This window comes from Cupressus sempervirens, chromosome 4 (assembly GCF_028749045.1).
Source record: "Cupressus sempervirens isolate cs-2001-9-10 chromosome 4, ASM2874904v1, whole genome shotgun sequence".
In the NCBI taxonomy this organism is placed as follows: Eukaryota; Viridiplantae; Streptophyta; class Pinopsida; order Cupressales; family Cupressaceae; genus Cupressus; species Cupressus sempervirens.
This window is the reverse complement of record NC_143121.1, coordinates 541779778-541804971: the sequence shown is the minus strand read 5'-3', so window position 1 is coordinate 541804971 and position 25194 is coordinate 541779778. Positions and strand designations below refer to the sequence as shown.

The 25194-nt window shown below is 38.4% G+C and overlaps 1 protein-coding gene across 4 annotated transcripts in view; it reads left to right on the top strand.

Moving 5' to 3' along the window:
• Nucleotides 1-23746, top strand: part of LOC149562330 (uncharacterized) — a 163846-nt gene extending 140100 nt beyond the window's left edge. For all 4 annotated transcript variants that reach the window (XM_089825855.1, XM_089825853.1, XM_089825854.1 and 1 more), the window contains exons 10-11: nucleotides 23082-23157; nucleotides 23282-23746. In XM_089825855.1, coding sequence (XP_089681981.1) covers nucleotides 23082-23157; nucleotides 23282-23439 — 234 coding nt within the window. In that variant the 3' untranslated portion in view covers nucleotides 23440-23746. The remainder of the gene's footprint in view (nucleotides 1-23081; nucleotides 23158-23281) is intronic.
• The last annotated feature ends 1448 nt before the right edge of the window (nucleotides 23747-25194 follow it).

The window sequence follows — 25194 nt, the reverse complement described above, 5'->3', positions numbered from 1 at the left end:
CTTCATGTCTCTTGAAGAGACATGCATCCTCCTGTCATATTATACATAAATGAGATCCAAATCTGTATTTGGAAATCATCAATTACAATGGCAATGAAAATACATTTGCAGAATTGATCTTAGTTACTTCAACATGGTATCAGAGCCAAAACTGCAAATGTAAAAAGAAGAAGATTGAAAATGACAGAGATTGGGAATATGTGAATAAATGGGAATATGTGAATAAATCTATGCATGTGAATGTTTAATGTTTTTAATATTTCATTTGGACTCTTGTATTGATGTGAATTCATGTTGTGAAGATAATTTTAATATTGTCATGTAAGAATGTTGCAAACATATTCTAGACACGAGAATATATCAGTAGAAAATTAATGTTTGCCGTATTAAGCAATGACGGAGCTGTTTCTACAATAATTTCCCCAGCCAGGGCAGCCAGATCTATTCGTGGTTTTCTTTTGCAAGTCTCTTTGAGTGGTTCAGTTGTAGAAAAACATTGGCTAAATATACTTGAGCCCTGGCAAAATTGACCAGTAAACTTTCCATTGAGGCTGAGTGAGTGAAAAGCTAGGTTTTCCATATAAGGAGCCGCAAGAGGATTGATAGCACGATTCATCTTTATCTAGATGAGGTGATGAAAGCCGATTAAACCCTGTTGGGAGAGGCAGCCAGAAGGGATGAGATGATAATCAAACAAAGGAGAAGACATCCATGATTAACCGGAAAAGAAGGTTGGTACTTTACTACCAAATATTGTGCAGACTAAATCCAATGATAGTAGTTCCAAAGACCCTGATGATTAAGATGGATAAAGTGACGCTCTTGAAGAAAACATCTTTGATGATTAAGATTATGAGATTCTTCTACATTAAGAGGGAGTATGACACTTATTCAAAGGTAATGTTGGAGCTTAGAAGTTTGATACTCAGAGGGAGTCTAGAAATACATGTGGGCGATTGCATGATGTGATGGGCCTACTCTTATGTATATCATGAGGAAGTGATGAATTAATACCAGAAAATTAGACAATTGATTCAGAGTGAGTTTGACAAGCATCCTTGGGTGAAGAGAATTTTTGAGGAAGTAACTAGAGGACCTGACTTCCCAGGATCGATGTTCAGAGGGAGAAATTTTGAGATGCAATTCTTTGTGGATAATATCTTTTCTATGAGGAGAAGTTCTAAAAGAAATCCTTTATAATATGCTCTCCTCTATGAGAGTAGTATGAGGTGAAAACCCTTTGTACCACCCTCTGATTTGGTTCATGGTGGTTACTATTTCACATATGATATGTAATGAAAGGTGACAATCAATCATTGACATATATAAACAGAAGGTAACCATTATAAGATGACGATCTTGTAAATGGTAGACCTATTATCATGGTTCTTTGGGCCGGATTTTGCCGAACACCATGATAACGAACAAACAGAAGGCAATTGTTTGTAAGGTGATGATCTTGTAAATGATAGGCCTGTTATCATGGACATCTCTAGATATTGCTTCGGGCAATTAGAGATCATAGATAACGAACAAACAAAAGGTAATTGTTTGTAAGGTGACGATCTTGCAAATGATAGGCTTGTTATCATGGACATCTTTAGACATTGCTTTGGGCAATTAGAGATCATGAGTAACAAATTTTCATGTTATTATCATGGACATCTCTAGACATTGCTTCGGGCAATTAGAGATCATGAGTAACAAATTTTCATGTTATTACTATGGACATCTCTAGACATTGCCTTGGGCAATTAGAGATCATAGATAACATTTTCATTATTACTCTAGATATTGTTCCAAACAATTAGAGATCATAATATATGTTATAATAGTGTTCATAACATTGTGATTGTAGTTATTTTACAAGTCACTATTTCACAATGTTAAAATCAGATAATATGTTGTGTATAGATATCCTTGATTCTGATGTCTTATAAAATGTTTTTGTTACTTCTCCCTTGCTAAGAGGGAGCATTGAAGTATAGCATTAGTTGAAGTGATATACTCATTACTTTGAGTATTTGTATTCATGATTTATATGAATATTGTTTTATGTCTCATATTCTGGTAAGAATATGTATGTATGTATGTATGTATGAGCGTATGTATATCTATGACTTACGTAAGCTACAGGACATGACTTTGTTGTAGCCTCTGTTGGATTGATTTTATTAAAACTACCTCATTGATGATAAATTGTCCTCAAGCTAGGCATCTCATATATATAATATATATTATATATGTAATATAATATATATTATATATTATGCATTATATATCTTACATATAATATATGTAATATAATATGTATCATATATATTATGCATTATATATTACTATATAATAATATAATAATATTATATTATATTACATATATAGTTAATATATTAATATTATATATTTGTTAAAGATGAGTTACGCATATAGTTATTTATAAACTAAATAGTGATTAACTATAGAGACATGTCTCCTCCTGTCATATTATACATATATGAGATCCAAATCTGCATTTGGAAATCATCAATTACAATGGCAATGAAAATACATTTGCAGAATCGATCTTAGTTACTTCAACAATATCAACTTGATTATCTTATTGATTTCTTTCCTTAGTACTGTACTTTCAATTTCAGAATTTATGATTGATATCATTTCTTTGAATTGTGATTGCAAAATTACCAATGGTCGTAATGTATGTGCAGTAATCAATGGTTGATGGAGAACAGAATAATATGTTATATAATTTCCGATTGAATTGCGGAAGGTAGCAGATGCAATGAATAATAATATTTCCTTGTGATTGATATGTTCTCCATTGCATTTGAATCGCTATATATTTATATATGATCGAGCAGTCATGTCACCATAGAGAGATGACTCTATGTGACATGACATGTTTCATAACTAAACATAATCAAAACAATGAGTTTGTTAATGCCCAAACCTAAACTGGGCGATATTTAAAGCAGGCTCGATAATAATAACTTGGGCACTCATATTTGGTACAAGCCTAATAATATGTAAGGAGGTACCCATTAGCAACTTATTCATCTATGTACAGTGCTACTCTCCTTAGCATAGAACATATCAAAGTGTTTCAAGAGGCATTATGCAACAGAAGAATTCAAGAAGAAGATGTTGCATGTAGGCTTTTCCCCTATTCATTGAGTGAGGAACCATATTACTGGTTTGTCAATTTGCCAGCATCATCAATAACGGGATGGGTTCAACTCAGGGAAGCCTTTATTGCAAAGTTTGGTATGCCCACCACACCACTGGAGTTACATAGAATGTTTGTGGACATCAGGAGACGTGATAAAGAGTCAATAAGTTCCTTCAATGATCGTTTCCATAAGGCTTACACGAGATTGCAAGCTCCTTACACAATAACAGAGGCGGGTGCATTGGAAGCATACTACAGTGCCTTAGACAGCGAGACGGCTATGTTCACAAGGATGGCGAATCCTGCTCCTACAACGCTAACTGAGGCTTACACTAAAGCAATTAAGATTGGGAGGCAATTAGGCCAACAAGGAATAGAACCTCAAGGTGTAAGGTATCCGAACAATCCAGTTCCACAACTTGCTTACCAAGCTCCTACAAATCAATTGGTGGTACACCCGGGTCCTCCATTATCTCAAGCACCACCCTCAGTACCAGTTTATCTACAAGGTGCAGGTTCCTCCACGAGGACACAAGAAGAGAAGGATGAGATGAAAGAGTTGATTGACCAAGTCAAGAAGCTATCCACTGAAGTCACCTATTTGAGAAATCAGAACAATCAACTCCAAAGTTCCCATAGAAACAACCAAGGAAGCAATTATCAGAACCAAGGGAATAATTACCAGAATCAAGGTGGAAGTTATCAAGGAGGGTATCAAAGAAACCATCAAGAAGGGGGATACCAAAGAAATTATCAGGATAGAGACTACCAAAGAAACAATCAAGGTGGTGGTTATCAAAGGAACTATCAAAACAACAACTATCAAGGTAACAATCAGTCACAAGACCAAGGATATAGCAATCAGTCTAACCAAAGGAAGACTTGGAACACAGGCCCAAACAATGGAAATGTGGTGTCGCCACTTGATAATCAGGCCTCAGCGGACAGTAGACCGGTAGGTAGAATATTTCTAGCTGAGTCCACTATGTCCAAATATTGCAGATTTCATGAGACTGATTTACATTCGGAGTTAGGATGTGCTGAGTTCAAGAGGGCATCTAACCTGTTTCAAAACATAATAGATGAGTCAAATAGTCAGGAAGATGTGAAGGTCACGGGGTATGAGATTGTTCCATCCCCGAGATATGATCAGTGTTTGACTTTTGAGGAGTTTTCATTCCCGCCAGAATTTGAAGCATATAAAGAGCACCAAGGAAGATTTCCACCCGAATTAGCCAATGGGCCAGTTAGCGAGGTGATAAATCAAAATGAATATAACAATGAGTCGGATTTTTCTTTCCCACCTTTGGAGGATACTGTTCTAGTTCAAGGAACAGGTGGGAATCAAACATTTCAACAATCGGCTAGCAACGCAAGATTTTATCAGAGAAACAACAGGAGGAATGACGGACCCTTCACATCCTCCATTCCCCCGAATAATTTCAATACACCTCCACACCCCAATGCGAGCAATGTACCAAATGCTTCAAGGGATGCCCCTGAATACAGATAGAGTAACCATAGCAGTGGGAATGGACAACAGAATTTTCAACAGGGTACACAAAAGAACAATCAAGATGTTCAAAGATCACAGAATGTCCAGTCGACACAAGAAACAAATAGAGGAAGAACGGGAAACAACACTGTCAATAACGAAGAATTGAAGAAGTTGGGACAAAGTGTGACAGAGGAGATGAGGAAGATCAAGATCAGTCTCCCTTTGTTCGAATTACTGAAGATAGCAGAGGTTAGGGATACGTTCCTTAACAATTTGAAGGATAACAAACCACAAGGATCTCAAACTCAAAGTACAGTAACACATACTCAAGGGAGGTCTCCTCCTAATTCGGTGTGTGTAATCCAAGACGCTCTAGGAGCGAATATGACAAATTCATCTCAAGAAATTTCGTATGGTGAGGGGGAGAACCCTAGACAAGAGGTTGCATATGGCGACATTAGCAGTTTCAATGGCCAGTTAGGGCCTCAACCAATTTATGTGGCTCAAAGATCGACGCCTATAGAACAACAAACTCAAAAGAGTCAAAATCCGGTGAACAATAAAGAAAAGGTGAAGAAGGAAGAGATTACTCAAACAATAGATTTCGGAGTGAAGCCAAAGCAAGCACATAAGACACCTGTGGTATATTATCAAGGGAAAGAGGAACCAACCCCATTCTTGTTGTCAGTAAGGATGTTCGGGAAGTTGCTTCACAATTGTTTGATAGATTCAGGAGCATCAAGCAACGTCATGCCTTTGAACATTTGCAGAAGGTTAGGAATCACACCTTTGGACTCCAACAAAAGAGTTACTCAATTGGATAAAACGGAAGTGCCAGTGGTAGGAGAATTACACAATATACATATGCAGTTGGCATCTGATCCGAGGATGGAACACATGGTAGACATTTCAGTAGTGGATGTAGCCGATACCTACGGATTGATCCTAGGGAGAGATTGGGCTAGAAAATTGAATGGATATATGGCTACTGACTTCTCCCACATGTGGCTCCCATGGAAAGGTTTGGCGAATCAAATTAGAATTGATAGCACCCCAAGGTTGAGATTGACAGTGACCGAAAATGGGGAGTCAAACGAAATATTGTTTGTGGAGACAAATATGAGCACCTACAGACCAAAGAAAGTAGAAGTATTGACAATGAATATCATAAGCAAAGGAAGGGATTCCACTGAGATCCTGATTGAGTCAGATCCAGATGCTTCGTCCGATGAGGGTGAAGGCATGTTTGAAAATTTCAAGAATTTCGTGACTAGGACCGTGCAACAAGGAATGGAGTTGGGTAATCGAACACCAGTAAGAGACTTATTATTACCCAATTGGTGCAGAATTCACAATGCATTCCACTCGGAGTTATCTTGCTCTCTGTGTACAGTAGCCTTAGAACAAGTGGAAAAGAGAATACCAGGGGCTCTAAAACGAGAAGATCAACATGGTAAACAGAAGGTTGAGATTCAACAAGTTGAGAAGGTTGAGATGCAACAAGTTGATGAAGCAGAAAGCAACATGATGGGTGAAACAAAGAACCAAATTACACCACCCAGTGCGGAAATAAAAGAAGATGATGAAATAGACGAGTCGGAGAGTCTCCAAAAGGAGAAGCATCTAGAAAGAAATGGAGTATGGACTCTAAGATTCGATGGTTCCAGAACCAAACAAGGAGCTGGAGCCGGATTTGAGTTAGTCAGCCCAACAGGGACAACATATTTAGAGGCACATAGATTGCAATTCTCATGCACTAACAATGTGGCAGAATATGAAGCTTTGATTTTAGGATTGTTATGCGCTATCAAGAAAGGTGCCAAAATACTACATGTTCTTGGGGACTCATATTTGATAATTGAGCAGATAAAACAGAAGTTCGCCTGCTATGACAAGAGATTGAAGAGATATAGAAACAGGGTTTGGGATTTGATAGAGGACTTCGATGCCTTCAATATCAAGTTTAGCTATAGAGCGAACAATCAGGTGGCAAATGCCCTCGCACAGACTGCAAGCTCGCTGGCACCAATTAAGTTGGATGGTTTGAAGAAATTCAGAGTTGAGTTGGCATCGGTTCCATCAGTACCAGACAATGTCAAGAATTTCCAAGTGTTTGAAGATGATAGACATATCCTCAAATTCTTGACCAATTCAGATGTTTTCACAGCGCAAATCATAGATGGTGAAGTGGATGAAGAAGCAGAGATTGATGCAGAAGGAATTATGAGCTTAAAAGAAAATACTATTCCAAAGGGGATTATTGAGTTAGAAAGGATATTTGACATGGACCAGTTCCACAAAATGCAGTATCAACCCACAGGGTGCGATGAGTGTGAAAAGGTTAATTTGGGGACAGAAGATTGTCCCAAAATAGTTCACATTGGGAAAGTTTGCACACCTAAGGAGAAGGCAGATATATTGAGTTTGATGAAGGAATTCCCAGATGTAATTGCTTGGGGATATGGAGATTTGAAAACATATGATCCTTCTATCATCACACATACAATTCCACTGAAGGAAGGGAGTAAGCCATTCAGGCAGCGGCAGAGGCCAGTCAATCCTTTGTTAGAACCATTGATATATCAAGAAGTAAAGAAGTTGCTAGATGCGCGGATCATTTTCCCAGTGAGACATTCAACGTGGGTCGCCAATCTTGTCCCAGTAAGGAAGAAGAATGGAGAGATAAGACTATGTGTAGATTTCAGAAATTTGAACAGAGCCTCAGAAAAAGACAATTATCCATTGCCATCACTAGACGAGGTTTTGCAAATTGTAAATGGAGCCCAAATGATGTCATTTATGGATGGATACTCGGGATACAATCAAGTGATAGTCGAAGAAGAAGATAGGTTAAAAACGGCTTTCACCACGAAGTGGGGAACATTTGCATACAGAAGGATGCCTTTTGGCTTGATCAATGCAGGCGCAACATTTCAAAGAGCCATGGATTATGCTTTCAAGGACTTAAAAGACAAGTGCATTATAATCTACATGGATGACATAACCGTATTTTCAAAGAACAGAGAAGATCACATTCTGGATTTGAGGAAAGTTTTCAGGAAATGTAGTAGGTATGGAATTTCTCTGAACCCGAAGAAATGTATGTTTGGAGTCACCGAGGGTAAATTGCTAGGACATATAATTTCAGAAAGAGGTATCATGATAGATCCAGAGAGGGTGGAAGCAATTTCCAAACTTGGCATGCTAGGAAGTAAGAAGGAGCTCAAATCGTTCTTTGGAAAGATCAACTTTGTGAGAAAGTTCATATCTGCATTTGCTGAGATCGTGAAGCCAATGAATGACATGTTGAAAAAGGATGCAAAAGTGGATTGGACTCCAGTAGCTAAGAAGGCATTTGAAGAGATAAAACATGCTATCATCAATGCACCAGTTCTAGTGAGTCCAGATTATGAGAGGCCATTCAATATATATTCTTTCGCCTCTGATCATGCATGCGCGGCTATTTTAACACAGAAGAATGAAGAAGATGAAGAGCACCCGATAGCCTTCATGAGTGCACCTTTCAGAGAAGCTGAATTGAATTATCCAAATGTGGAGAAGCAAGCTTATGCCTTGGTGAAGGCAATGAAGAAATTCAGGCACTACATCTTGAGAAGTAAAGTACGTGCAATTGTACCTGATATAGCAGTGAAGACGCTACTGATGCAGAGTGAGCTTGGAGAAAGAAGAGGCAAGTGGGTCGCCACTATCCAAGAATATGACATAGAAATCCTACCAATGAAATTGGTTAGAGGACAACAATTGGCACAGACCATGGCATCAGAGGGGCCTGGACTTGTGCAACAAGTTTATGAATTGGAGGATGTACATCCCGATGAATGGTACCAGGACATAACCAACTATTTGTTAAATCATCGGTGCCCTTCATATTTGAATCCAGTACAGAAGCGAGCATTGAGATTCAAGAGCAGAAGATATATGTTACAAGGAGCAGTATTATACAAGCAAAATCATGAAGGGATATATTTGAGATGTGTTGGAAAGGAAGAAGCCAGAAATATTTTGGAACATTTTCATGATAAATGGGGAACAGGACACGGATCAGACTTGGCCACAGCACATTGGATACTAAGAGCAGGATATTATTGGCCAACTTTGTTCAAGGATACTCACGAGCACGTAAAGATTTGTCATGTTTGCCAAACTTCGGCAAAACGACAAAGGAATCCAGCAATGCCTTTGCGGCCAATCATCGAGGTGAGACCTTTCGCGATGTGGGGACTTGACTTCATCGGTCCTATCAATCCACCTTCCTCAGCACAACACAGGTATATTCTAACCGCAACTGACTACTGTACTCGGTGGTCAGAAGCCCAAGCTTTCAAGAATTGCACTGCTGAGATTGTTATCAAATTTTTAGAGGAAAGAATCACTACGAGGTTTGGGTGTCCTTCTGCTTTTGTTTGTGATAATGGTTCTGCTTTCACTTCTTTGAAATTTCATACATGGGCATTTGATCACGGGATTATTTTAAAATTTTCATCAGGTTACTATCCCCAGGGAAATGGCCTAGCAGAATCCACAAACAAGAACCTGTTGACTGTGATTGGAAAACTTTTAGACAGGAACCCAAAAGATTGGCACACACAACTGAGATACGCTTTGTGGGCAGATAGAACAAGAGTTAAAGAGTCCATAGGGATCACTCCTTTTCATATGGTTTATGGACAAGACCCTGTATTCCCAATTCAATTGAAAATTCCAACTTTAAGGTTCATACAGGAATACTATGATGAGAACGAAGACAGAGTCCAAGTCAGGTTGACTCAACTGATGCAGTTAGATGAGAAAAGAGACGAAGCCCTGGAAAAATTTGCAAAACATCAAGGGGTAGTAAAACGTTGGTTTGACAGAAAAGCACAAAACAAGGCCTTCAGGATTTCTGACTTGGTCTTATATTGGGACAAAGCCCATGAAAAGAAAGGACAACATAATAAATTCGACAAACTTTGGAAAGGTCCTTTCCAGATTGCTGAGATCATCGGAGATAATGCATTTAGACTCAAGACACTCACTGGAAGAGATGTCCCATTGCCCGTCAATGGGCAATTCCTCAAGCATTATTTCCAAGCCTAGGACTCTGTCCGGAGCCCTTTGTACATAGTTAGTTTAGGTTTGCTTTCAGTTGTTAGTTTAGGTTTGCTTTCAGTTCTTTAGAATAGAGTTTATCTTGGACCATTTGGCCCAAGGGTTAGAGTAGTTTCCCTTTCAATTGTTTAGAGTAGTTTTCTTTTAGTTGCTTAGTTTAGGTGTTTTGAGGGAGCTTGAATTTGATTTGCATCAAGTCATTTGACTTGAGATCTTTTTGCTTCCCTCAGTCGGAGAGTAGTTTTGGTTTTGGACCTTTGCAAGTGCAAAGGAGGGTTCCATGTTATCACTCATGGGCGAGGTGTGTAGATTTTATATTATATTGGGACAAAATGGAGTCTGTCTTGTTCATTTCTCGAATGCATTTAACAAGGTTCAGAGATTAAAGGATGTGTTTAGTCGTTGGTCTATGGTAGGACTTGTACTAAATTTGGGTTAGACTCTATAGAGGTTCTTAAGTTATCTTTTGACATGGTTACAACATTCTACTCACACTTAATTGCTCTGAGTTCTTGGTGTTTTAAAGTGAAGTTGGACTTAGTAAAAATCATACACCTGCTTCAGCGCCACTGTGGTCTTCCAAACCCTCCGCAAGCTTCATTGCCTGCAAACCAAACAGAAGATTGAAAAGAGAGAAGAAAAAGAGAAAATATCAGGAGAAAAGAGAAAAGGCAATATTAAAGTGAAAATAAAGATAAAATTTGGTTAAAGGGTGTGCAGTCATCTCTGCCGGTGCTATAAAGATAATCACTAAAGGCAGAACCGTGATTGTGGTGCCACAACGATAACTCCGTCGGGGCTATAGACGCCTGACTGGCAGCGGAGTTCTATCCGGGTTGCTTTTGAAGTAAGGATATTTATAATAGCTAAGTTTAATGGATCTGAGAGACTATCAACTTCTTGTCGAGCGGGGAATAAATCATTTGCACACACGTGAGTAACTTATGGTCAGAGTGCTTAGGTTCAACTTGAGAGTCCTTTCCCTTGTTGAGTGCTCGTCCTCAAGTGATTTGCGGATAGGCCATCCTGAGATTTTGTTCTAAGTTACTTGTTTCTCGAAATGTTCAGGAACATTTCACCCGTGGAGTCGCCAGATGTTGTGAGGTTTTCACACATCGCCCCAAAATCTTGGGGACCCCCTTTTTAATCGCCTTTAGGGCCAGTGGAGAAGGTTAGATGTATTTTTCACCCGGTTTCAACTTGATTTTCCAGAGCTATCAGTTCTATCCTTGGGCCGAATAAGTTCAAAATTGATTTCAACTTGGCAGGATAAGATTGTGAATTTTGTACTTAGACGATTTCTTTTGAAAATTTGGATTTAATTGTAAATTTGAATGATTTTCAAATAAGGAAATTTTTCGTTAGACTTAGGTTCTTGGAAAATCTTATTTTTTTTTGGTGAAATAGAATTTAATTTTGTAAGATGAAGTTAAATTGCAAAATCGATTTTTACTCTAGAGGCAATTTTATTTTTTGTCATAAAATTTTAATTATTTAGCAAAATCGATTTAGAGGAAAATTGCAAAAATTGGCTTTAATAGATTAAATTTGCCTTGAAAGCTTTTGGTATTTAATGAAATTGGTAAATTAATATTAAGAAATGGCTTTTGGTTAGCCAAAATTCAACTTCAAGGATGTATTAATTAGCAAACCCTCATTAAATAGAAATTTTTAGCATCCCCAAGGCACCATTCAATTTCGTTTTGCAATTTGTGGTTAATTAGTAAATTAAAAGTGCAGTTTTTATTTTAGAAAATTAAAATTTTGGCAAAGTATTTAAAGTGGGCCACTAACTTAGCTTTAATTTTGGTTTTTTTTTCCTCTATAGGACCAAGTCGGCCAGCCTGGGAGGAAGGTGAAAGCTGCTATAAAGGGAGTCCCCTCCCATTTCATTTTCATCAATTCATTTGCTCCTCATGCTTGGGCGAATTTGAAGCAAGGGCAGATTTCCAGACTTGGGCGAAATTGGTGGAAGGCAGTTTTTTGGCGATTTTTTGGCAATTTCTCCATTGCCATTGTTGGGCGATTTGTCTAAGGGCCAGATTTTTTGCGTTTTTGGGGATTTTTGCTCCACTTTGTAGGCTGCGATTTGTGCCCTAGGTGGCAGATTTTACAGATTTTGCTCCTTCTTTGCTTGGGCGAATTTTGTGGAAGGGCAGATTTTTTTTCATGCTTAGCCGAATTTTGTGGGAGCCGAATTTTGTGGGGGCCGAAATTTGTGGGGGCCGAAATTTGTGGAAGACAAAATTCTGATTTTCTAGAGGGGCTGCAATTTTTTATATCAGATTTGGGCAATTTTGTTGGGAGAAGAGATACATATGAAAGTTTGATTTTTGCATAGAAGGCAAGTGTTGGATAAGCTTAGAGGCTTTGTTTTCTAATTTGCAAAGGGATTTGTAATTCTTTGATGTCATATCCCGGGTTCCGAAAAGTTGCTGTAAGATTATTAGTTAAGGTGAAAGTCATCATTTAGAGTTGCAAGGAGTGCTTAAGCTGACATCCATTCTTTCGCTCTTTTCTAAGAATTGCACTACTTGGTTCTTCTTGCCTTTTGGTCCACCACTCTACCATCCCGTAATAGGGCGACGAGCATGGAGGATGATAGTGCAAGTAAGAATCCCAAGCGGGCAAACGCTAAGAAAAACAAAGAGGATATGACGCCCAAAACAAACTTCTTCTCGAAAATGAAGAAAATAACCGATACTAATATCGCTACAGTGGACATGATACGGATGAGGGACAGACTAAAGGAAGGACAATCCCCCTTGGCAAAGAGGATATACAAGAGCGGAATTGTACATGCAGCAGCTTTTCCTCCTACTTTGCCTTGTCCGGAATTGATTATGGAGTGTGCATCCAGATTTGATCTAGACAGTAAATCCATCATTTTTGGCGAAGGGAAGAGAGTGTTGGCCAACATTGGCGAACAAGCAATTGAAGAGACATTTAATATTCCCCAGAGCAAGGGCATGACAGTTGTAATGGTGGATCAGGTGGCCAAATCATTTCAAGTTAACCAAGAGGCCTACTTCTCACATCTAAAGCGGAATTGGATACACGAAGGAAGGAAAGGAGTTAACAAATCAACAAGGCTTACAGTGGCAGATTTCAAGCCGGAATATGGCGATCTCATTGTTCTTCTCAGCCGGATCATGGGCCTAGCTCAAGCTATGCAATTCGAAAATTGGATGTACTTCTTCATTGATGAAATTGAAAAGGGAAAAGGAAAATTTGATTGGGCTAGGATCATAAGTGAAAATTTAGAGTTGCAACTTAGAACAGTTCAAAACCAAAGGCAATTCTACATGGGATCCTATCTGTTTTACTTAATTGCTAGATTGTATGAGAGTCCAGGACTTAGGGCCTTAGGAGAGATTGGTAATGGGCCGAGGCAATATTTGGTGCATGAATGCTATCCGCAGCTTCATTTGCACAATAACAAGGATTACAAGATGTTTTGCGATGCATTCGCCATGAAGACAGTAAGGGTATTACAAGGGGCGCCTGCTAAGAGACTTTCATCGGAAGCAGAAGCAAGGATTAAGAAGTTTGGGAGTTGGTTCATCCAATTCCCGCAATTCACATACATTAGAGTGGCAGGAAGTACAGTTTGTCCCAAGAGGCTTCCAAGATACCCGCCCGACAAGGTAGTTTTGATGGAATTGGCTAGGCAGCTTGAGCACTATGATAGAGTAATGAGGAATGAGGGGAAAACAGGCGTTTCCTTCTCAATTATAATTGGCAATGATAGTTGCCCAAATCGGGCCACCTTTGAGGCTGCGGAAAAGGAATTGGAGTGGTATCATCTAGGATGGTACAGAGCAAGGCAAGGATTCGACCCTGTTGGTCTTATCAAGGCATCTCATGGAAGCAAATTTAAGCATGTTCCCACTATAGAGGACTTTTGGGCCAATGCAAAGGATGATTTTCACGTGAGAAAGCTAGCTTTCTCGAGATTGTCGGTGAACATGATGAGAGATATCAGATGGAGAGGCCTTGATATTCCCGATCAATTGGAGGATGATCGTAGTGTGTTGAGAGAAGACTATGAGACAGTAGTTGGAACAGAGTTGAATCCAGTGGATTGGGACGATCATCAGGATCCTTCCTTGGAGGCAGTCACAAGGACAGTAGATTTGCATACCGAGTCGTGGTATAATGCCAAGTTGAGAAAGCTACAAAGACAAAAGGTTCTCCTTACTTATGAGATGATGAAACCGAAGGAAGGTCTAGTAGAATCAATCGGACAGAAGGGTGAAGGAAGTGGCCGGCAATCGGAGACAGTTAGAAATAGCAAGAAGAGGGCTTTGGAGGTAGAGAAAAGCCAAGAACGTTCGGAACCTCCAGCCAAGAGACAGCGGGCAGCGCCGTCAAGGGAGAGTATAACTAAGGCTAGAAGCCAAGAGGTCAATTCGAGTGATAAAGGGGCCGCAGTGGAGGTGAGCTCTGATTCGGAATCAAGTGGCTACAGTGAAAGTACGAAGTACTCCCCTCTCTCGGAGAACCAGCAAGGAAATATGGTAGAAACTAGTAGAGAAGAAGATGGGCCGATTGATATTGAAGAGATAAGTCAGGCGTCTAAGGCCGTTGGTGATGCTTTGTTGGTCGAACCGAATCCGGATTTGGGGAGATGCACTGCACCACTATGTTTAAGGCAAATGCTTATGCCGAGAGGCGAGGTGGTAATGGGTCACGCAGTTGATGATATCCAAGGACTAATAGAAAAGGATGATAGCGAGAACCAAAAACAGATGGCAAATACGGTGGCAAGGGTAATCAGAAGCGACAGTGATGGTCACCGAAGGGTTCAGATTGCTATACCAACAGTCGATAAGGCAGCGGATGAGATTGCAGCCCAGGAGTACGAAATAGTAGAACATAATTTGGGAAGAAATACAGATGATATGGAATGTGAGGAGGTTCAGGAAGGCATAGCATCAATCAGAGAAAGATTGAGGAAGGCAAACGAAAGGATAGTAAAGTTGGAGGCCGAAAACAAATATTAGAGAGATTGCCAGCCAATCCAACAGCTGCATCAGGCAGCCCTTCCTCAAGACAGCGGGAGCAATTCAGAAGAGGTATCAGCTCAGTTACATGAAGTAAGGGGTTGGATCTATGATACAATCCAAGATGGGCGAAATTTCTTGCCCTCCTTCATCTCAACATTCCAGTCATTGGTGACTGTTAGAAATAAATTCAGATTATTTGAAGAGGAATGGAAGAATTTTCTTCCCATCAAGGATTTGGTTATTCCTAGGCTGCAGGCGTTCATTAGGCTACCGGAGGCATATTTGGAAAGAGCCCGGTTGGTTGATGAGAGAGGATTGAGCATAGTTGAATCTTGGTATGTTGCATTGACTACCAGATTCAGAACACTTGAAGAAATTCATGATGAGATTGCACAACACGGCCCAAGCGTCGACACTTCCATTTCGACCATGATGAGCGACGTTGGGGTGGCGCTTGATTTTGAGGGTATTAGAGAGGAGGATGTCAGTGAGACAGGATTTGGATCGAGATTGGATGAGTTAGGAAAGGCTGCCGTCAAAAGGAAACATCTGAACACCCTTTCCTCACTCAATGCTTTTATTGGGTTTGCAAAGGAATATGAGAAGGATCACGAAAGGATACTACAAGCAGCAAACAGCGTGGCAAAGTCAGCAGAACTCCGAGCGAAGCACACACCTTGTCCTCCTATGGAAGAAGTTAACGAAAGGCTAGCTAGGTTCATTGCCTTAGCTAAAAGAACAAAAGAAAAAGGAAGAATTATATTAGAAGATCATCTTATGTAAGCCCAAGTGGCAACTTTCTCTTTCTTCTAGAATAGGACAAGTGTTTGTTTCTGATTGGCCACCATTTTGGTGCCTTCTCATTGGTTGCCACTTTTGCACTTTTTTCATTGGTCCATTGATGAGGTGGCATCTTCTCATTGGCCGATGGGGTGGCAACCCTAATTAGGGTTTTTGGATCCAATCTGGATTGTCGATCTTGTTTTGATCTCTACCGTCCATGGTATTTTGGACCTCTATATTGGGCCATTGGCTCTCATTTGTAAAGGGGGGGGGGGTTGGAGAAATTGTTGCGAAAATAATACCAAAGTGCTCTCTTTTTCATTGCATGTTGACTAAGAACATTGGGTGTTATTGCATGTTTTCTACTTCCACATAGTTAAATTTTCTTTTCAAGTTGAAGCAATTTCATTTCAAGTTGTTAGAGTAAGAGTAAAATAAAATGGATAGTTGCATGGTAGCTTTGGTAGATGTTTGATAGGGGTCAACACTAGGCCACTAGCATCCTAGCGGCTGGTTGGGAGGCTTTGTGTGGTGATCTGTTTACTTTCCTTTGAAGCGTTGCATCTATGGAGGTAGGGCCGCTGGTTAGCCTTCATTAGATTCGATCCCCGTCCATCTGCTAACCTTCCATTCTTAGGAGTAGGAGTAGTTGAGCAGCCAAATTTCATGCTTAGAAGAGGTTAGTTAGAGAAGTAAACCAAAACATCGGCATTCTCACCTTCCATCGCCATTCACCCTACATTGCCATCATCGCGCCATCAACATCATCTAGCATTCACACCGAACCACCATCTCCATTTTCTCACCAAGATCCAAATTTTTCTCAAACAAGAAAACGTAAGGCCGCCTATGTGATTACCAGCAAATCACATTGATAAAACTGAGCGAGTATCCAACTGTGTAAGGAACATTGGAGTTATACTCATGTCCCATGAGAGATAACTTTTCAAGAGAGGAATTGTGTATTTGATATTCTGTATCAAGCATCCAATTACTAATATGTTATGTAGTGACACAAAACTCGCATCAACAAAATCCAATTGTGAGAAAGATCTAAAAATTGATTGTGACATTTGGCAGTTCATCACAAATATTTGGATCCCCCCTTCTCCCTCTGGTATATTTGTTTCACCCACTCTATTTGAGTGCCAATTTGCCACATCGCCAAGTTGAAGGAGTGTACAGTGCATGATATGAAAAAAAAAGTGGTCATGTTGACCCTCAACCAATGTACTTGCACCCCTGCAATGACATACTCACTACTCACGATCCCTGTGGACTCAATGAGAGTTTTAGAAAAGAGCTATGCATCTTTCACTTCCTTTCACAATCAACCCCCCTCAGAAACATTACCTCTTTAGGGGACATTGCAGTCACATCAATCAATGAACGGTTTATTGGTATCTATACACCCATTTGAAACGATAGAATCACTTGAAGTAATCCACAAATCTCTAATTGGATGAAAAGATCTCTCTTTCTGCAATATGGTGGTACACACCTTTTCATACCTAGGACATGTGTAACTAGTCAATGTACTATTGATGGCCGCTACTCTCTCCTTCCAATATGGTGATCTCACCAAGTTGAAAGGAAGATCATTAGTAGAGGCAATATCCGATGACTTGATCAATAATGTCTCTCGCCTCCATTTTAAATGTTGTATCCAATGGACCTCTTTTGCAAGTGCTAATTCCTACTTCGTCTTCCACTTCCAATGCAGGCAAGGATGGATGATTTGAGGGTGCAACTATTGTAGTGGGCAACGTTTTTATGGAAGTTTGCACCTGTGCTTTGAGGGAAAAAGGAGGGGGCACACAAAATAGAAAAAGAGGGCGTTGTTGCACCAAGATTGAACATTGGATCTTCTTTGCAAGTAACTATACATAACACCGATAAAACACCCAAATGCACATATTTGACTGTAATTTACCTTTCAAGGTCCACATGCAGGCCAAAACTAATGGAAAAGTGTGAGGAAGGATAATCTTCATGATGTAGCATCCATGGGAATATTAGACAATACATACAAACCTAGAAGACCAACAAAAAACAATTGACACAAGGTGAGAAATATGCACAAGATATCAGATTGGGAAAAAAAGGTAATGTTGAGATTTCTATTAATACATGACAGAAGGAAATTTTCAATCCTAGAGCCTAATCTATTACCAAAGAATCATTGAACCCTGAAAGAATTTACAGAGCCACCTTTTAAAGAGCTCAGGTATAACTTTAATTGTAAGTGGAGTTCAAACCCATATCGGGTTGAGTCATAGGAGGAAGGAAATTGATTAGACCAAATTCTATCTACAGGCAAGTTGATGTTGAGAAGTGACATGAAGAGGCAAAATGAATGCCCTTGTAAACGAAAGAATGACTCATACGTCGCTGTCTACAACATGCAACCTTTCGTCCTTGATATAGAATGGGCATAAGGATTCGTGCAACCAATAAACGAGCATCCATCCACTGCACAAATTGACCAAGAGTGTGATAATGACACTGCTTGAACCCAAAAGTTGTTGGAAGTAGTTGCATGATAAAAGTTTGGTTATCTGTCATTTCTTTGTTGTCGAGAGACTCAACTGATTGACACATGTCCACCGACGATTCTCATCGCTTTTGTCGATAGACCTCAGACTCGATGAGACATAATTCATGTCCCATTGAAATTTCATGGACACATTGGTAGGCAGAGCCTTGTCATTACAACCTTTTGGTGAGATAAAAAACATCTCATCAACATTGACATTTGAAATGATGCGTTTTATGCCCTAGAAACTTAAGCAAAGGAAAACAGTAACAAAAGGTCAACATATAACTCCTTTTTCTCTTTTTAGATTGACCAACATAAGACATTTGTTTTAATCTTTTAACCAATCTATTAGTCTCTTCTTGTTCTTTTACATATCTTGCTATTTGTGCAACAAACATCCCCTTCCTTTCTTTACCTTTGCACATTCCCAATTCCTTTAATAGGAAGGCCCATAAATTGAAGTTTAACTTGAGAATATAAACTATTAAATTGTTAACAATCACATATATTTCACTTCCATTTATATGAGCCACCTCCTGCAACCTGTGAAATTCTTGTGGTATGTCTCCATAAAGGAGATTCTATGTCAGGTTTTTTATTTATCGTCTCCTTCCCCTCCCACCTAATGTTTACTACTTACCATTCTTGTAATTTGAGTTTTTGCTATTATAAGAAATTAAATAAATCTAAATTAGGAAAATATTATTCTCCTTTTGAGCTAGCTATTGGGCAATAACCCCTAACTCCACATGTAGCGTTGGGTGGCTACCATGGAATGATACCATTGCAGACGAAGTTGTACAAAGATGGAATGGGCAAGTAGATGTTGCTTGATACCATTTGATTGAGGTAATTGATCAGATGAAGAGGTTTTCTTATTGTAAGAGATGCGACCTAGAATTCAAAGTGGGAGATGAGGTTCTTTTACGGAAGAATCTGGATTAATTTAAGGCCCCTAAAAGTATCAACTCCTCATTGGTTTGTCATTTGGGATGGATGCAAAGGTTAGGAAGGTCACCTACAAATTAAATCTTCCTTTGCATTTAAAAGTGCCTCTGATATTTCATGTTTCGTAACTTAGATTTCACGACACAGATCTTGAAGACTTGGCACACAACATCCCTGAATGAGGTCCAACTAATGTTTTTGGATAATCCAAATTGTTGCGTCAAGGAAGTGTTGGCTATAAGAGTTCATGGCATTGGGAAGAAAGAAAAAAAGGAGTTCCTGGTGGTTTGGGAAGGAGTCGACTAGGGTCAGGCGAGATGGGAGCACTCTGAAATTCTATGGCGAGATGAAGAACGAGTAATGTAGTTCCTAAATAAGGGGAGCTTGGCTTGATAGGCATGAGCAAGTTTGAAAGATCTCTGTGCAATCTGGGGAAGGCAAGGTGCACTGGTGTCGAGGGCGTCAACTAGTTTAAGTGGGTTAGAATGTAGCGGCCTTTCAAGTCCGAGCCGGGTATCAATGTAAATCTGTTATGCTTACATTATGAAAGGTTGGGAGCAATCACAATTGTCTCCAAGTGATATTTTTAAGCTTGAAGGAATGTGTGCTTTCATGAAGGTGCAATGCTTCATGAATTGCACACAGGTCATGATCAAACGGTTACCATAAAGCTTGAGACCCATTGCTACATGGATCGTCATCAAACGACTTGGGTTGATTTATGGAAACACAAGTGTCAAGTTGAGATCGAGAAATGTGGCAACCTATGCAGATATCTTGGCTTGAATTAGTTCTATCTCGGTGCCACAGATCAGGTCCTGTATAGTTGTTGGCAGTTGGCTTAAGATCTTGGAGATCTTCTTGATCTGCTTGGTTGCCTATATGAGGATGCCACCTTATTTTAATTGACACAGGGTATAGAGATAGAGCAAGAATGACATAGGCTTAATTTGTGATGCACAACCTTGTTGCATATTGTAAGTGAGATGGGCTATATTGTTTGGTATCCAGCATGATTGGAATCTCTAGCACAACATGGTACCTTAGTGGGCATAAGTGGGATAATATTAACTTAGGCTATAAACACTTTTAGTGTTATCCGACTTAGAGAGAGTGTGGATGGCTTATTGTCAAGCAATCAAGTGCAATAAAAGATACAAAAATATTAAAATAGATAACTAAACTTGTTTCTTTATTTCTTTAGAAAAAAAAAATCTAAAAATTTCATCCCGAACTTGAAAAAATTCATTAAAAGACTCAAGAATGGGGTCAATGCTTAACTTAGATGCTTAGAGCTCCTTGTGGAAGCTATCTAGCACCCCATTAATCATCTAGTTCCTCTTTGAAAATAATCATTTGCACTTCAAAATGCCACAATATAGACCAAATGAGAATAGAGCAAAATTGCAAACAAAATGATATGCTAAAACAATGAATGACTTGTTTTAGGGCCGTTTTAGGATATAGAGAAAGAAAGGAGATTAAAAAAGTGCTTTTAGCACGTGTTAAGTTATTCCTTTAAGTTTAAGTCACTTTCTGGCAGGTTTTTTTTCTTCTACCCATCAAATGCATCCTAATCCTCAAGGATGTCTGTGCATGCTCATAGGGAGCATTGCAACTCCCTTTGGATGCGTTGTAGCACATCCACAGTGCATCTACATGGAGCTATAATGCTCCCTGTCAGAATCCACAAGCATCAAACTCCATACTCACACCCGAATGCATGTGAGTCTACACCCACACCCGAACACGTTTGAATTTGGATCTAGATCCAGGTGGTCTAAGAGAGAATCTAGCAACTTAGGTTCTTTCCAAAAATTTGGTGAGAACTATGCTGCAATTATTTTGAGGCAAAAAGTTTTATATAGTGATTTATTTTTGTGAGTAAGCCACTATTAAAATATGAATTGGCTGCCATTTTTCTATTTTTCTATCCAATACAGCCCATATACACGTTGAACATTATACCTATGCGTGTCCCAAAAAAACTTGATTTTCCAACTATGCCAAATACTAAGTGATTTGACTTCATTAAAGTATTTTTTAAAATTCAACCGGTGACCTGATCTGTCGACTGGTCATGGCAATTATAGTCTCAACCGGTGATTCCTAGTTATAGGATTCATGCCCAGGAGGTTGGATTCGGTGCCAAGATTCATCCAGATCTGGGCAGGATGCTTGTTTCAGATTGTGGATCCGTCTGTATCCGTGGACCGCGAATCCGGACGAATCCATAGGGTCAAATTCGGACCATGCACGGATCCATGCAGATCCTCATGGATCCACATGAATCCGTCATGAATCCCCAAGGACCCATAAGCCGAACTTGGAATACACACACACACACACACACACATGAATCATAATGGGAAAAGTTAAAAATCACTAATCGATGAATCCGATCACGTGTCCAAATCGGTAAGTAGGATTTTGTTTAAAGAATAATTGGAATAAAAGAAACCTAAAGCAAATAAGAAAGACAAACAAAATGTTTTTCTATTTCACTGACCCATTTTTTGGTTTGTTCAATGCAACTCTACTGTTTTTGCATACTGTAAATTGTTTAATTAACTTATAATTATTAATGTGACATTCATGTATCTTTATTGCTTTTGAAGTAATGAAAATGTCCTGTAATTAGACTTAGAAAATTGTGTTAAATATTTGTATGTGTTAATAACTTTTTTCTTAGTGTTGTATGGCCATATCAATATTGGGGGTACTAAAAAAATGGCTGTTCCATATCCAATAATGTATTCATATTTGTATCCGTATTCGTGCCCATTCAACTTTGATGGATACTGTAGATGTATATGTCTGTTTGTGTGTACACATGCACCTGCATACATGTGTTTTTTTTAAAGCATATGGCACCATTCTATTCTGTTTGGTTTAATTCCTATCATCAAGTAATTGTGCTCCATAACTTTTGCGAAGGACACTTTTCCTATCCCGGGGAAGAGGCTCCCTTCATTTCTTTTTCCTACAGACCAGTTTTCTTGTACATGTTGTGCACACATATATTAAGCATTTGAATGTTTATTACTGAGCATATGGGGCTGACCTAATGTATTTAGTTGAACTCCTGTCATGAAATTGCACAGTACAGTAGCAAAACTTGTAGAGGACTTTTTCTGTCCTAGGGAAAAGGCTTCCCCGTTTCCTTTCTCCTACAGACAATTTTTTAATAGACATACTTGTATGCATGAATGTAAACCTTTATATGTTATGCATATCTTTATTATTGAGTGTATGGGGATACCCTGTTGTTTTTAATTTTGATTTCCTATTTATGTAAGTGGGCTGCATGACAGCATAACTTAACGAGGTCATTTTTTGTCCTTGGGAAGGGGCTGAATTGATTCCTTTTTCCTATACTCTAGGTTTCTTTTGGTCACTTAATCTGTATTTACCATAATTATGCTAGTATCAGGACTGGTTTATATTGAAGTATACTTCTTATTTTTGTCTGACCCACCTCATCATTCAGCTCCACCTTATCATATTGCTTTTTTTTTTTACACTGCTACATTTGAGAACACTTTTCCTCGAGAAAATTCAGAAATATATGCACAGTGCCTTACAACTATTTTTATTTATTTTAAATCCCTTTTAGGTCTCATCCAGTTATATTTAGAGCAAATTATAGTGTGAACTAAGGAGAATGGTGCATGTTAGCTGATGTGATACAGGTGTTGAGGTAGTGTGAGTGGAGAATGAAAGTCAGCTATGAGATGTTCACATCTTATGCATTTTACTAAGTACTTGGCTCATGCCAATCGCTTGAGTTCCTCTTATATAGGTGTTTTGGCTTTTCATATCATGTCATTAAACCCTAACAATGAATATATGCAACCCTTGGTTTTTCCTTGTTTTTGTATATTTCACTAACTTTAGTTATATAACTGCTGTGTGCCAAAAAAATGGTTTTGACGGTGAGCAGTAGGTAGATTGTGATTTCTTGGTGATATTGAATGGCTGTGTCGCATTTTTGTTGGGAAATTCTGAGAACCTACATTTGCTTTGCAGGAATTGACTGATATATGTATGAAAAACGGATGGTCAATGCCTAGCTATTTCATTTCCATTCCAAGCAATCCTTACGGTAAGCATGTATTTATAATGTCCAACAGCATATGTGTAAATAGATAGAAACATTTTAGTTCCTTTATTTGAGGCATGCTTTTGTTTCCATATACTATGAATAGTGTTAATGTGTTTTCCAACAGATAGGGATTACTTCCATGCAAAAGTTAAGATTCGAGGTTATGACTTTGAACTAGAAGAGACTGGGTTTCTGAAAAACGGAGAAATCAAAGCAAAAGAATCTGCAGCATCACTTATGCTTAGTAGACTCTATCAAATGGGTGCTGCCTCTACAGTGTAGCATGTCATCTTCAAATTAGCAGTTAGCTTGTATTATAATCAGTTTTAAGACGCTACATATTGGATGGGTGTACTACAGCAGCACACTATAGTCAAGCAACTGAAGCTGTTTCTAACTTCTGAGTATAGTGTTTTCTTAGTCAAAGATAGTCTATACTTGACTAGGTTCTCAGTATATGGTAAAGTACTTTATTTTTAGCTCACATTTATGACTTTTCAGCATGCAAGGATTTTTGAAAAAACTCATCTTCCATGACTGTATCACTATAAATCATTATAACTAGATATTTGAAAATTATATGCTCTCAGTCTATGTTCCAATTTCACGAGGTGTTCCCTTTTCAAGGCATTTACAAATACATATGAATAGTCATTGTCTATAACGAATAATCAAATAACTGAACTATGCCAATGTAGATGTTAATGCCACTAATACATTGATATTTTTCTACTCTATAATTAAATCAATGTCATGGTTAACTATTTTACTGTATGTTGAAGAAGAATGTATAATTGAGAATAACAGGGGCATTATTGGTCATGCTATTATGTACCATAGAGGCAAAAGTTATGTTTTGTGTATTTGAGTGATGGGAATAATGTACCTATTTACATGAATGCTCTACATTCCTTTGTTCTTGGTTGTTTTATGGATGTGGTCGGTTGATGTGTATATGTATTGATACGAGGGTGCTATGTTGGGAATATGTAACATTTTTGGAGAACTATGATGTATTTTGTGTTGATTTGGCTAACATACATTGACAACTCTATCCAGAGAGGGTAACTAAATATGTATTGGTACTTGTGATGAGTTGATTATGGCATACATTTTGGATCTTTTTGAAGGTTTATTGATTGGATATCTTGTCACATTTTTTCCCCCTTCACATGGTTTGGAGATGGTGTTCGAAGTTGACAATTCATAGTTTACATGCTATGAATTAGCATAATGTATCACCAATTAAGGGTTGATGTCTTTTTGATTGACATAAAGAGTGATATTTTGAGTTGCAATGGATACATATAGGCAAATATACTTCATTTATGAAGCTATTTAGTGTGTATGATAGCTTATCACATATCTTGAGTTGTAGTGGATAAATATAGTCAGAGATACTTCATATATGAAGGTATGCATCGTGTACGATAACATATGATATATTAGTAAATGTAAGAGTGAATGTGCATATTTTCAAAGATAGGTATCATGAGATGAACAAATAGAAAACAATAATCCATATTAAAGAAAAATGAGTTTGTACCATATTCAATTCAAATATAAATTACTATAATCAAATTCTTTGTATCTTACCTTGAAAAGTGATCTTCATATCAATATCTTTGTATCTTACCTTACTATGCAAGTTCGATCTTCATATTGCGAGTCTTATTTTTGTCCTATTTTTTAATGTCTTGGGTTTTCCACACAAAATTTTGGTGTTCTTTGTGTTTTAGATACTTCTACACATAAGTTATATGATTGGATGACCAATGTGAAAATTCTAGTGCAATTACTAATTACTAATCTTCTATTTTATATAGATTATTTGGCTACAGATAATTCACGACAAATATTGAATAATAACAATGATTGCAACTTCACAAATTAAAAAACCTCAAAAGAAATATGCAACACAAGGAACACAATATTTTTGGACAAATTGTCCTTAGAAATACCCTCAAGGGAAAACAAGTACTGCAGATGAGAACTATGTTATACTTCAACAAATCAACAAATATGTAAAATTGTGTG